Below are 15,760 nucleotides of genomic sequence, written 5' to 3' on the forward strand. Positions count from 1 at the left end.
TGAAACGGGTCTGCTGTACTAAGAGAGCTTTGTAGTGCAAAACAAATGCAGCACTACTGCAATATGAAGCAGACCAAAATACAAAAGGTTTAAGTTCTAAACCAGGGATCGGCAACCTTTGGCATGCAGCCCGCCAGGGTAAGCCCTCTGGCAGGCCGGGCCAGTTTGTTTACCTGCCGCATCTGCAGGTTCGGCCGATCGCAGCTCCCACTGGGCACAGTTTGCCGCTCCAGGCCAATGGGGGCTGCGGGAAGCGGTGGCCAGCACATCCCTTGGCCTGCGCCACTTCCCGCAGCCCCCATTGGCCTGGAACGGTGAACCGCGGCCAGTGGGAACCGCGATTGGCCGAACCTGTGGATGCGGCAAGTAAACAAACCGGCCTGACCTGCCGGGGGCTTACCCTGGCGGGCCACGTGCCAAAGGTTGCCGATCCCTGTTCTAAACTGTCAAGAACAAAGACCGCATTGTTAGTCTTCATCTGAATAATGCCTTGCAAACATAATTTCCAAAAAATATTTGCTTACATTTACTTTAAAAATAGAGTTTGTTTTGATCAATATTAAGTTATTAGGCTATTTAGTGAGTACAAAAATTTTATCCTGTAGGTCATTTTTTTCTCTCTGCTATTACATGAAATGTTTAGTCTCAATCACAATAAATTAATGACCATATATTATAGTGGCTTTATAAATATAAAGGCACCAGAATGCAAGAAAGAAGAACTTGGAGACAGGGCAGAAAAAAGTACATGGGAGAGAGGGAGATGTTTGTTTATCAATTGGTAACTATATATTTTCCTAAAGATTATTATCATGGAGATATCAATAATAAATATTATATATAATATAAATAATAAATAGACTTGCGAGCTTTATGTGCTCTTGTTTTTTTGTTTTTTAAACAAACCATTTATAATACTGTGCATATTTGGAAAACAAAAACAAAACAAAAATACACTCCCTCTCACTTCCCCTCCTCCTCCTCACAACATCATGATTTCATGTAAACCTTAACCTTTTTCCTCACATCATTCAGCATGGTATGTCACTTTTTGTATTCTGGCAATAGTGAGACAAATCTGCTTTAGCTATATATGAAATTGTTTGGTGAATTTGTACAAATTATGTAAACAAACTAAGCACCTTTTATTAATAAAGTCATGTCCCTTACCAATGAGATGTAGTGAATGTGCATTTAGAATATTTGTTTCACCATGACTGAAAACAAATGGGGCAATTTCTATCAACACAGATTCTTTCATAATCTATATTATGTCTTTGTCATAAAGTGAACAGCTGTGTAAAAGAATACTTGCCTCTTCTAGAAGTCGTGTAACAGCATCTATGTCATTGTATGTTTTAGTCATCTGGCCCACTCTTTCAGCACATAAAACTGTTGGAAAACAAGACATGTAAAGTCATTTCATCTGCCACTCAAACTAAACAAAATTAAGAATTACTTGAAAAAAATAAGAATCTTAAACCTTAATCCTAAAATTAATCTAAAATTATATCTGTTTACTGAATTATTTTAAGTTTTGGGAAAACATTAAGAACTATGAAAACAATGAATTTAACAAGAAAAAAATTTAATCTTTAGTGTTTCATATTGAACAGAGAAGATTGGCATTTCTGTTTTGTAGCAGGCATTTGCTTTTGTCAATTTTTTTTTGAGGTCCTGTATGTACTGTAATCGTAGGAATTTTAAAGGCCTTATGATCAATCTGAAGTGTTTTTAAAGTCCATACATAATAAACTCTTCAACACTAAAACAAATTCAGAGCCTCAAACCTGGAATTTTCTGTGTAAAACAGTAAAATTTACTTTTGATTCAATGCAAATTGAAAAACATTTTTTTTAAAGGGGGAAGATGGAGTCACGACAAAACTATAAATTTCTCAAACCATTAAGACAGAATCAATGAACAAGTATGCTAAACTCAGTGCAAAAACATTTTAAGTAAAAACTAACAAAAAAAATGCAGAAACAAAGGCTCATTGTGTCACTTCTACATTGAGCCATGACTTACTCCATTAGTCCCTACTGGAGTAGAACCAACAGGACAGCTCATAGAAGATACTGCTCTGTGTGAGGTTGGCAAAACTGGGCTCTATCATACAAGACTGCATAGTGCATATAAAATATATACACAATTCTGCTTCTGAATGACCTAAATATAATAGCCCTTGTAATGTATCTGGTAACTAAAGCATGTCACAAAGACTGTAGTATTACTAGCTAAAGCAATGCGTAACTGAAATGGATGTGACACACTTAAATAAAACCAGTGTTATTACCCTGCTGAATAATTTGGGAACATTTTTGTCTGACTGCATGACTTTTTCTTGAAGGACACATAGTGACCTTGGCTGAGTCTCAGAGATATTGAGATTTCTAAACAGAACACAAATAAATTTGAAAAAATAAGATCAGCAGTTCCTGTTTTACTCGTATGCATCCTTCTTTTCCCTCCACCATTGTTTTTATGGCTTAAACATTCCATTCTGGAAAAAAGGGACTGTTAATAGAGAGTTATATTAGTTGGTTACATTGATTTCTGCAGAGGAGACTGCTGTAAGGCAACTTTCGTCACAAGTGGATTTATCTTTGACAGAGTTTCAATTACGGCTGATGCACAGTTTGGGTGAAGATGTTCTAAGGTGGTTAATTCAGTAGAAAGAAATCAAGTCCAAATTACTTAAAAATAATTGAATGCTGTGTGGTTAAACCTGACGCCACAGATTAAGTGACATACAACTGACAACAACTGCTACACACCAATGAATAAAAATAGTAGCTGATTCGGCATCCTGTTGCCTTACCAACCCAGAATGTCAAAGCATTTTAGGACCAAAACCTGTAAATATTTATGTACATGCTTAACTTTTTAGCCTTGCAAGCAATCCCAGTGAATTCCATAGGACTGCCTGCAGAAAGACTGCAGAGTTAGGGATTTTAGTTTACACTACTCTAACCTAATTAAAAAGTTAGCAAGTGCTAACTAAAAGCTTATAGCCAGAAATTTACACCCCCAAAAACTGATTAGATAAGAGAATAAAAATGAAATACACAATGAATATATGCTATAGTGTAAACATAAACGTGCTGCATTTACGAACTACATGTTCACAGAAACTGTTTTCTGCCAAGAAATATTTTAACTTGTGAAAATCAGGAGCATAGAGGAAGCAGGAAACTGGAGTAATCATTGCTCAGAGAATCTTTTCATGAAAACTTAACAGAAAGAAGAGAGATTTGCATTAACTACGTAACTTTAAAATGTCCATTCATAAAGAAGTTTAATGTAACCATAAAAACAAAGTTTCCAACACAATAATACATAAATCAACACCTAAAATGCCTACTGTAAATAATGACACAGACCAACATTTTATAATCCCAAATAACTGTTCACTAGAGTTTCCTTGGCTATAACTTTCCCTCAGCAATGTTGGTAAATTAATGTTTGGGATTGCCATTAGCAAACCCTAACACTGCCACCGTTTCTGACTAAGGCAACATGACACCACCCTAGTGACCGCAAAACTATAATCATCTTGGTAAAATCCAAACAAGTAGATAACAGTGTGGTGTTCCCATGGGCTGAGCAAGGTCATCTGATTGTGAGAAATGTTAACAAGGGCTGGTACGTGCAGTTGCTAACTCAACTATTTCTTCAGAACTTGCTACGCAACCTTTATCAGCACATTCTGCTATTAAGAAGCAATGTCAAGACAATCAAAGTCACACAATGCATGACTGAAACAGTCTTTTGCACACACAAATCAAAATCTATCATCTTCAATAAATGTTTTCACTTGCAGAGGGGGTATGAGTTTAACACCCAAAGACATGAGATAGTCAAAGTCCAACCTTCCCTTTGAATTTATACATATATAATATATAATTTTATACATGTATATATTTACATATATATATAACTTTCACAGCAGGCAATACGTTCCAGAAGCTACCACAATGGTCTTATAAAGAACACAGAATGTAAAAAGAAAAAAAATCTATCAAGAATAAACCTGATCACCAATGCCTTTATGGCCTCATTAAATATGAGCAACCACGAAAATTTAGATGAAGTCTCTGCTACATCGCTCTGGACAGTTTTAATGGCCTTCAAAGTGCAATTTGAGTTCTCTTAATAGCCAGTCTAAATGAAAATTCAGGCCCGAGACTCCAGTCAAAGACCCAACCTCCAAGGCCGCAGCCTTACCGTTTCAGTTAAGCCCCTTCCAAAACCTCACACCCAGCTAAACCACTACGGAGGATAAACCAAAGCCTTTAAAGAAATATTGACTAAAACAATAGATTTAACAAGGATTGCTGCTATGGACAGGAAAATTGACTTTGTATATAACAGCAACGTATCAAATGTACTGATACCCTTCAATGGAGTGGAGACTACAGCCACAAAAGCTAAAGAAATTGGTATCAACATAGAGGGGAGGAACATTAGAGGATTAATATAAAACTCACTGCTTCAACAAGAGAAAAAGACCAAAGCCATGAATCAAATACAAACAGAAGCCTGATGGGAACAGAAAAAGATATTTTGATTACACAAACTTCTCCTGACTTTATGCTTTAGCCAATGAGATATGTAAATTAAAAGTATATTGCCTTAATGAATATGGTTTCTGGCGTGTACCAATTCCTGGTGAACACTAGCCTTCTAACACTATTCTAACCACATGGAAAGGGCAAATGAAGGACAGTGCACTGTAGTATAAAACTCACATGGCACAATTACTGACCTCCTCTTCCACACTGGCAAATCAGCAGTATTTTTGTTCAGCATGATACGGAGGGGGTGATGTCTGTGCGTACACAATCATAATATCCAAGTCAAATGCACTTCAGACCTCTCAATTCACATCTAGAGGAATATCAGGCAATAAAATGGTCGCTCAAGTGAGGAAAAAGAAATCACAGGATTCCAAGAACAAAAAGAATTATGCACAAAATTTTGGCAGTTGCTTAGAAAACTGCTTTGGAAGCTGGTGACAACCATTTAATACAACATTATTATATGTCACAAAAAATGTAAATACATGAAGATCACAGACTTCCTCTTATCTAGTTTTCAACTCAGATTCATGATACTCATTGGGGCTCTGTTTTAGTTTTGGGGATTTTACATGCACATAATGAAATGTACACTTAGTAATGGCAACAGAGATCATGAATTCCTGTCATGCACAGGCTCTGAAACACAAACCAAAAACTTCATATTCTCCCACATTTTATACCAATTTAAAAGAGGATGTGGCTGTATGGGTCAATGTTTCTTTCAGGGGGGTTAAAAGACTAATAAATGGTAAAGTCCCCAAGAGACCAGGTTTTGGACATGCAACAACTCAGAAGGAAGGAGCAATGCCCAGTAAAGACATGGCTTGAATCTTAAATTAGGGTGGGGTACCTGAGGTATTTGCATTCTCAAGAATATAAAATGTGTTCTTTACTCTTTATATCAAAATCTCCATCTAGAACACCATCCTCTGGGGCTTGAAAAATTTACCAGATTTTAATAGGAGATTGAGGGAGATTTTAAAAGAAAGGAGAGAGGGAAGAATAAAGGGCTGCTGAGGAAGCCAACCTGCTCTTTCCTCAATCCTCACCTTCCCAATTCCAGTTGCTGGGAAATGGAAGGGGACTAAGATTATGCCCAGGGTAAACTGACTTGGTACCTTTTGTCTTGAATTAGACTGTGTGCACTTTGGGATAGGTAGCAGCATGCCATCTGACATGGTTTGCACAGAGTCTAACATAATGAGGCTCCAGTTCCATTTGGGGCCTTTAGGCACAGCCCTAATACAATTATTCTTATTAATTATTAACAATAATAGAGTGCTGTCGATCTCTGAACCTCTGGAGACTGGGTGTCTGGTAAATTTGAAGCTACATCTCCTTCTAGTTGCTGGAAAAGAGAAGAAACTTTCTGTCTCTTGTTCTCTCTCACACCCTCCCTCCTCTGATTGCTGGGAGGTAGGATGGTCTACGCTATTCTATTCCTCTTCTTGCCTCTGTTTTTGAGAGATCCTCCCTCACGAACAGCTCCAAAACCACTTTCCGCTGCTGCTCAGAGCTTCTCAAAACAGCAGAAGCTTGAAGGTGATTTCTGACCATTATAAAAGCTACACACGGTGTTTGCATAGCAACTGTCAAACTGACCAGTTGTGTTCAGTTACACTCTGCTACTGCTTGGCAGATAAGCAGCAACAATTCTTAAATATTTGTATTGTGGTAGTCCTTAGAGACATCCATTACTGTTCAGGGTTCCATTGTTCAAGGCACCATGCACCCACATAACAAAGAGAGTAACTGCCTGAAAATGCTTTGAGTCAAAGAACAAGACAAGAGGTAATAGGTGGATATAACAGTGGGGGAGATCACCACGTGGCAGTGGAAAAAAATATTAGTGTAATAAAATCATGGTCACAGCACATCAGCTGCCTACCCATTGTCAAGTCACCGTCAGCAAGTAGATACAGAAGCTATTTTTTCCCACTAAGCTACAAATTCTATAAGCAATACCACCAACACACAGGTCAAAATACAACAAAATAATAATCACATTCTATGCTTGCCGACAGTCTAGTTGTGCACTTTACAATGCAATTTTATATGAAGGAGCAATTATTTCTTCCTCTGAAATTTGTAGAAGTTCTAATTTTTTCACCTAAGATGTGATTTAAAGGGAGTTTAAGATAAGGAGGATACATGGGAGGACAAAAGGTGGCTCTGCCTGTACTGCCTTCTCTGTGTGTGGCACTCAGGCCTTGTCTACACTACCGGGGCAAGTCGACCTAAGTTACGCTACTCCAGCTAGGTGAATAACATAGCTGGGGTCGACGTAGCTTAGGTCGACTTACTGCAGTGTCTTCACTGAACCGTGTCGATGGGAGATGGTCTCCGGTCGACTTACCTTACTCTTCTCAGGGAGCTGGAGTCTACTGGGGAGCGCTCTGCCGTCATTTTAGCAGGTCTTCACTAGACCTGCTAAATCGACACCCACTGCATCGATTGCAGCAGCGTTGATCTCCACAATAGTGAAGACAAGCCCCCAGTTTCCAATTGCTCAGGTCTTCAGAACTAGAGTGGACTCCTGTTTATGGAAACTGATTTGGGAAACCTGTAATTTGGACAGTTACATCCAAATGATCCAGGTCCATAAAACAGTGAAACTTCTCAAATCAGATCTGCACAAGAACAGCAAGTTCTGCAAGGCATTTTAATACCAAACAGGTCAGTCAGATGTTTGGTTTTCCAGCCCCATTGATTCCCTCCCAGCCACTTATTTTGCTATTTTTGCCTCCCTTCTAGAATCATTCCCACATCTCTCCTCCCTTCCGCGCCATACAAGATTGTACTGACTTTTTCACACTACAGATCAGCTTCCTTCCATGTCTCTTCCAGAAATTTCTCCTCCTTCTCACCCATCACTGACACAGATTTCTGCTCTGCTCTCTACCTATCTCTTAACCCCATCTCCATGCCTGCTACTACTCTCCCTTGATCCACTTGCTGTCTCACTCTCGCTCCTCTGCATCTTTTATTTTCTTCTGGACTCTTCCCCATCACTAGCATGCCCTAACCTCCCCTCATCCACAAAAACAATTGTGTTTCCTTGATGCCACTTGTCTCTCCAGCTACTGCTCCCATCTCCCTTCACCACTAACCTTACTGGATGTACCCGTTACAACCATTCTCATATTCTTCTCCTCTAGCTCCATTCTGGCCCTCCTCCACTATACTGAAACTGCTCTCCCAGGTTTTTCCCCAGATAAATCCTTGTACTCCATATTCATCTTTCTCAACTTATGTCTTGTTTGACACTGACAATCATACATTTCTCTCTGAAATCTTGTCCACCCTTGGTTCCTGATTCCATTGATCCAGGTTTATTCTCCTGCCTTTGTGATCACTCCTTCAGTGAATCCTCTTCCTCCCATGCCCCACAATCCATGGGGGTCTTAAGGTCTTGACCCTTTCCTATTCTCCAATCACATCTTCCCTCTGGACCATCTCAGCTACTCCTGGATGATGACACTCAAGTTACCTGTCCACTCATGACCTATCTCTCTGATATCTCATCCTGGATACCCCTCACAATTCTCCCTATTCTCAGTTACTTTTGATACCACCACAATGTTCCCTGTCACTCAGACTGGCCAACCTGGGATTCATCACCACGTGACTCTCTCTTACCCCAACATCCAGGTTGTGTCAGTGCTTCCTTGGTAGCATTTGAAATCTATTCTCTTCCTTACACCCAAACAGCCAAAACTCTTGTCCAATGCCTCATCTCCTGGGTCTTGACTATCCTAGACTCCTCCTCTCCACCCTTCCTACAGGCCAACCATCCACCTCAGGTCCCGACAAAATGCAGTTGTTAAGATCCTCTTTCTTGCCCACCACTCTGGCCACATCACGTCCACATGAATCCCTTCTACTTGCTAAACCATTTCACTCCATTAAGTGCAGGCTTCTTGTCATCACCATCAAGGCCCTTCACAATTCTACCCCTCCTTCCTATTTATTCACTCTAGACTCTTTCTGCATTGTCCACAACCTGCTGCTGCTTCTGCTCCCGCAGTGCCTCCAGCCTTATCATTAGTTGGTCATGTATGAGCCATATCAGATGGGAAGAAGAACTTACTCAGACACATGTGAATGATAACTGGGAATAATTTAAGAACACCTTACGATAATGCCTAAAAAGCCACAATTGAGGAAGGAGGCTGTGCTGGTTGAAAACCTGGTTTAGAGGGGAAGTGAAGGCAGCTGTAAAAAAACCCAACAATTATGTCTATAGAAAAAAAAAGGAAGAAAGGGGAAGTTGATAGTAATGAATATAAAAAGCTGAAAGCTGATGTTGTGCCAATTTTTAAAAAGGATAAGCAGGATGTTCCAGGTAATTACAGGCCTGTCAGCCTGTCATTGAACCCAAGCAAGATAATGGAGAGGCTGATAAGTGACCTGATTCATAATAAACTAAAGGAGGATAATGTAATTAATCCAATCAGTATGGGTTTATGGAAGACAGACAATCTTTTTTTGGTGTGGTTTAAAGGGAGTTTACAACCACAGTTCACCCACAGAGTGTTCCAACAACTTGGTTCCATGGAGGCTCCAATAGTAAGGTCTCAAATACAGCAAACTAATGATATGTTATATTAGTCATTCTAAAACAGGCGAAAGGGTCTGGGAAACAATTAGGGCATGGGAGGGGGCACAAAAGTGTGAGATGGTAGCCATTTTGTAGAGTTTTCCCTAAGGCAGGGTATGCACTGGAAGAGTTTTCCTCTGCTACACTGAGAGAAGAAGTTTTTTTTTTTTTTTTGAGATTATAAGTTTGGTTGATAAAAGTAACAGTGTTGATGTAATATACTTGTACTTCTGTAAGGCATTTGACTTGGTGCCACATGACATTCTGAATAAAATACTACAATGATATTAAATTAACATAACACACATTAAATAGATTAAAACCTGGCTAACTAATAGGTCTCAAAATGTAACTGTAATCAGAGAATTGCCACTGAGTGGGTATGTTTCCATTAGGGTCCTGGAGGTACTGGTTCTTGGCTCTATACTATTTAATATTTTTATCAATGGCCTGGAAGAAAAAAAATCACTGATAAAATTTTCAAATGACACAAAAATTGGGGGAGTGATAAAAAATGAATAGGACAAGTCACTGATTCAGAGCAACCTGGATCGCTTGGTAAACTGGGCACAAACAAACGCTGTATATTTTAATATGCTAAATGTAAATATATAGATCTAGGACCAAGGAATGTGGGCCATACTTACAGGATGCTGGACTCTATCCTGGGAAGGAGTGACTCTGAAAAAGGTTTGGAGACTGTGGTGAATAATTAGCTGAACATGAGCTCCCAGTGTGATGCTGTGGCCAAAAGAATTAATGCAATCCCGGGAAGCATAAATAGGGAAATCTTGAGTCTGAGTAGAGAGGTTATTTTACCTCTGTATTTGAAACTGGAGAAACTGCTGCTGGAATACTGTGTCCAGTTCTGGGGCCCACATTTCAGGAAGGATGTTGATAGATTGGAGAGGCTTCAGATAAGAGCCATGAAAATGATTAAAGGATTTAAAAACATGCCTTCTAGTGATAAACAAAATAGATTCGGCTCTTTGAGTCTAACAAAGAAAGCGTTAAAGGGTGACTTGATCTGTCTAAGTACCTACAAGGTGAATATTTAATAATGAGCTCTTCAATCTAGCAGAGAGAGGTATAACATGAGCTGCAAGTAGAAGCTAGACAAATTCAGACGGGAAATAAGGCATACATTTTAAAAGCAAGGGTAATTAAGCACTGGAACAATTTACCAAGGGTTGTGGTGGATTCACCATCACTGACCATTTTAAAATCAGGATTGGAGGATTTCCTAAAAGATCTGTTCTAGGAATTAGTTTGGGAAAGTTCTATGGCCTGTGTTGAACAGGAGGTCAGAGTACATGACCACAGTGGTCCCCTTCTGGCTTTGCAACTTATGAATCTTCTCACAGAACTACATACCTCTTTATACACTGACCCTTATGCATGGATTGCTCTCTGGGAAGTGACCTAAATCTGCAAACCTCCAAATTTCTTCAAAAAACCTATCCCCGCTTCAATACCTATAAGAAATTAACCAAAAATGGCCTGAGTGGCATATATTTTACCTACATATATCTTTGAAAAGATTTAAAATTGAAAATGTATATAAATTTGATTGTATTTCTCCCCCAACTATGTCAATTCTCTTCTTAGATTGTCAGCTCTTTGGGGCAGTGACTGCAGCCACATATGATTTTCTGTGCCTGAGTATTTGGGGATCCAACCTGAGACTCCTTAATGGGGCCTGGGTTTTCAGCATATGAGTGTTCAATTTTTGAAAGTCAGGTCCCTTTACAGGGTGTCAACATGGGCCCACCAACATCACTGCCTCCAAAATCACTAGTCTTTTTTAAAACCTTGCCTTGAGTCATGATATGGATTTGTTCAGCATTTATCACAGTGGCCCTGCTACATGCCATGATCCTGACTCAGGCCTCTGGATGCGATTGCTACATAAATAATGTATACTGCAGTAATAATAATAGGCTCTCACTGGCACTCCCAAACAGGTAATATTTATCTGCAGCTAAATGACATGGAAAAGATTTTGAAATTGTCTCCTATGTTTGAAAATAAGTTTGATCCAGTTTGCCAGACCATTCAATAGCATAAGGTGAGGGGCTCACAGATCAGTAAAAAGAGGGACCGGCTTTTAGAAGTTCATTTTCTATCAATAAAAGCTGGAACAGTCACTATAAGCCATGTTCATTACATAAAATTCCACTGTAGTCAGCCCACATAAAAGTACTAAAATATTCTCAACCCTTCCCCATTTCCTGAACAATGAACATATGTTGTCCCACAAATAACAGTATACAAATAACATGGTGATGATTATCACTGTACTGTGTCTACATCTAGCTGAAGGTTTTCAGGGTGTACGTAACTAATTGCTCCCAGTACATAAAACAAGACATATCTAACATATAAAACTAGCACCAAGTTTTAGTCCTTATTAATTATACCAGAAACTGGTATGAGGGCAATTCATCACAACATCTAAAAATTGCTGTATAAACCACATCAGTCACTACACCAAAATTACCTACACAGTCAAACAGAAGCATTCGGCTTGTCATTCTCAATCAGATGGGCAATGGAGCTCTAAAGACCCTTCGCTCAGACACCTCTCTCTATAACTCAGTGTCCTTAACATACTGAAGGAAATTTGGAGCACACAGCAAACACTCTATGAACGGTTCCCATGACATAGGCTATTATCTGTCAGATTCCCTTTTCTGCCAGCTTACTAGTAAGAAAGAATTGGATGTTTCTCCTTCTTGGTGCAGAATTTTGTGCTTGTGTCCTCATCTGCCTCCTCTCTAACAAACTACACATGTACTTTCTCTTCTTTTAAAGCTTCCTTTTTTACCCATGTTTTCTTACACAAACAACCTTTTGTCCACAAGTTTAAGGAATATTGTAGCCTTTTCCTGCAACCTCAGATAACAAATGGGGTGGGTTGTTTTTTCAAGTGGTGGGTAAAGAGAGGTGGTACTGCATCATAAGAGGCATATATTTGATTCAAAAAACAAAACAATCACATGAAACACACAACAAATGGAAGTCCCATGCAACACGTTTGCCCTTAAAGTATTTTGAGAGAAACTTTTTTTAAAAACTCCTTTTAAACAAACCAGAGAGTTTGACAAGATGGTCTTGCTTTATCCCCCACCCTTGAGGCCATCACGGTTAATATTCTTCTGGCCACGAAATACTCTCTTTGTATTCAATCGACTCTTATTCTTAATCTCTGTTGTTCTCCCCTGCAGTCTCTGGATGGCAGCATGATAGGATAGTGTTCTTTGGAATGCCAGCATTCATCTATAAAGCTGCTGCTTCAGAGGGAATGTTGTAGCATGTAAGATGACACCAATGATATGTTTTGCTCAGTGTATCAAGTACAGTACAGGAGGCAGTGCTTAACTGGCAGGAGGGATCACTTGAGTGACAAAATCTCTCCCTGTCTACCTCCTGTCTCCCATCCCCAGGCAAAATATGCTGTCTCCACAGCAGCCAGGAGACCAAGACTGAAAATAAAATGACAGCACTAACAATCATCAGCACTCCCTCTCCAAACTACCAGCATGCCTTCTTGTCTTGCATTGCAATGCACGTTCCATCACAAATAACTTTTTAAAATCTTAAGATCTCACAATCTTGAGATATGAACACACTACATTTTAGTTTACATACTTAGGATTCCATAATTAAGTCTGAAGTTTGCATTTGTTCTAAAACTGACCCACCATAAGTAACCATAAAAACAAACACACAACCTCTTCCCCCACTCCTCCAAAACACACACACATACACCTGCCATAGGGAAGGGGGGAGGAAAGCAAAAATATTTAACCTACAAGTATTTGAAAAATTATTTGAAAAGAAGAATTTCCAAAAAATCATTTTTATTACTAAAAGCGAATTACTACTTGAGCTAGACAAACTACATTTGTTGAATATATTTACTTTTTTTTTTAAACCCACAAAATTAAGACTCATCTTATTCAGATTTAATTTATAGTGCAGTTTCTCTACAACCTTCACTCACAGGAACCAACCAACCAACCACAATCTGTTTCTAGATGTGATTTAAAACCTTGAAAAAAATCTCTAAACTCACTTTACATTAACTATTTCATGTCCTATTTTATTAGCATAAAAAGTTTTACACTAAAAGTACCTTCTTCCAAGATATCAAGGTTTTCATTGTGAAACCTCTGTGGGTTCCCGTGTTCATTTTCACAGTCACATTCAAAGCTTTCCTCTTCATTTACAGATTCATTCACGGACATTGCTAAAATCATCCCAAGGCAGAAACTGTCCTATACGAAGCCATCTCCTTTAAGGCTACATTTGGAAATGACCCAAGTAAAGTCCCCATGGAAGAGGTACCATCTTCATCAGTTAACATACTTCAACTAAAACTACTAGCTGATTATTTGTGCATGTCGTCATTAATACAACACCTTTCAAAAAATACAGGGAAGAGCTGTGTGTGAACCCATCTAATAATTACTAAAAATATTATATTGTTCTTCATACCAAACTCGAAAATTGTTACATTTATTAAATAGCTCTATTTGCACATTTCACATAAACAACAATTAGTGTGCTGAAATCTCTCTTTAAGAATCAATTCATTTGACAAATTTCTATCCCCCTATTCAAAGTGAATGGTAGCTTCCTAAAAGTATCATAGCAACAAGGAAGTACAAACTGATACTTACACTGCTACACCTGTTTGAGGGTGGGGACTTTACTAAGTTAAGTCACCTTTGTAAATTATTGCCTAATGCCACTAGTAACAGGTTTCACAGGGCTGTTGAATGTATAGATCTTGGAAACTTGCTGCTACTGTATATTATATCAAATGTTTGTTTTGCCATAAATCTGACTGCAATATTAGCCTTAGGGTAAAAACAAGGTCAAGAATTCAGCTTTTCATTGATCGCAGAGCAATAAAAAACTTTCAAAAAGCAAAAAAAACCAAACTCCACCCCCCAAACCTCCACCGCCATACTACCCTTTAACCAAGCTTTTAACTTGCATGCCATATTAATCCTGCAGTGCCATATTTTCTACTGTCACCTTTACTCACTGTGTATTCTACAACCTGTCTGGAAACTGAAATATTGCAATATCAGAAATGCATGTGTGGCATCACAGCATATTTTCAAGGACACGGTCGGTATAAGGAACAAACTAAAATCATACAAGTTCTCAATTCTAACAATAAACAGGAGTTTCCAGGAGCGGACAGGTCTGAATATTTGTGTTTGCAAAACTTTTTATTAAGCACAGAGTCTGTATACAGGTTAACTTTCTTCTCTAGTCTTTCACAAATTGTATTTAATGCTCTCTTAACTGATTCAGGAACGTGGGTACCAACCTCAGGGCAGACTGTTACAAAACAGGGCACAAACTCTAAATTGGTTGTCTGTTCTATAATTAAATTTCACCAATCAAGTATCAAATGTGAACTCCTCAAGGTCTATAACAGCCTTAACATTGAGTCACAGATAGTATTCTTGGGTATTGTGGTCTATCTTGCCACCCAGGCAAGCTTGCCTTTGTAATAAATGGTCCCTTACACCAAAAATCACAATATTCACGTCACTCCCAGTCCCAAAGGACCAATCATTTATCCCAGGTCTATTGTAACTCAGATCTCACACCAAAGTCAATGCCTGTAGCCAATTCTGTAATGAACTAAGTAAAGATTTATTAACTAGGAAAAAGAAATAATACTTATTTACAAGGTTAAAGCAGGTAAACATATACACACACAAAGGAGTTACAGTCTTAGGTTTCAAAAAGTACAGAAGCTGCTGTAACATGCAAGCTCTACCTGTCCTTTAGGTCTAATCCAAGCTAAACAGCTTGGGGATCCCTTGCTTAAGCTTAGAAATATTGACCTCTCCAAATTCCAAGCCAGACAGCGATACAGTTCTTTCTGGTCAGAGATTTTCATTCCCTTCCCCCAGAGTTCAAACTGTGATGGGACGAGCATTTGTGCATTTCCCTTCTTCCTACGGGTGGAGCAGGAGCAATCAACAAAGTCTTTTATGCACTGATGTTCCACAATGGTTCATCTGGTGTCTATCGGTAAGGTTAAGATTTTGTCACGCTTATTTTTAGTAAAAGTCATAGACAGGTCACGGGCAATAAAAAAAATTTCACCGAAGCCTGTGACCTATCCCTGACTTCAACTAAAAATAACAACTGTGACAAAATGGGGCTGAGCCCCAGCCCTACTGTGGGAAAGGAAGGGGGAGTCCAACACCCGCTGTGGCTGGGAGCTCTGGGGTACCCCGGCATCAGCCCCAGCTGCCCACAGCAGCTCGGAGCTGTGGGGCCCTGCCTTGGAGCTCGAAGGTTCCCCCTGGGCACCTGCAGCAGCTCAGAGGTGCGGGGTGCCCCCCCCGCACCATGCGCAGCGCCTCGGAGCTGCAGGGTCCCTCCCACGCCGTGCACAGCGCCTCAGAGCTGCGGGGTCCCTCCCACGCCGTGCACAGCGCCTCAGAGCTGCGGGGTCCCTCCCACGCCGTGCACAGCGCCTCAGAGCTGCGGGGTCCCCCCCACGCCGTGCACAGCGCCTCAGAGCTGCGGGGTCCCCCCC

General features: G+C 39.6%; 1 protein-coding gene across 14 annotated transcripts in view; it reads right to left on the minus strand.

The window, feature by feature from the left end:
* TRAK1 (trafficking kinesin protein 1) overlaps positions 1-15,760 on the minus strand; it is a 109,186-nt gene that overhangs the window by 44,294 nt on the left and 49,132 nt on the right. For 8 of the 14 annotated variants that reach the window (XM_073333129.1, XM_073333127.1, XM_073333126.1 and 5 more), the window contains one exon: positions 1,316-1,392. In XM_073333129.1, coding sequence (XP_073189230.1) covers positions 1,316-1,366 — 51 coding nt within the window. In that variant the 5' untranslated portion in view covers positions 1,367-1,392. Of the gene's footprint in view, positions 1-1,315; positions 1,393-4,751; positions 4,771-12,275; positions 12,445-13,321; positions 13,550-15,760 lie in introns of those variants that run through there. The other 6 variants (XM_073333123.1, XM_073333117.1, XM_073333122.1 and 3 more) reach the window with 3 other exon arrangements.

This window comes from Lepidochelys kempii, chromosome 2, assembly GCF_965140265.1.
Source record: "Lepidochelys kempii isolate rLepKem1 chromosome 2, rLepKem1.hap2, whole genome shotgun sequence".
In the NCBI taxonomy this organism is placed as follows: Eukaryota; Metazoa; Chordata; order Testudines; family Cheloniidae; genus Lepidochelys; species Lepidochelys kempii.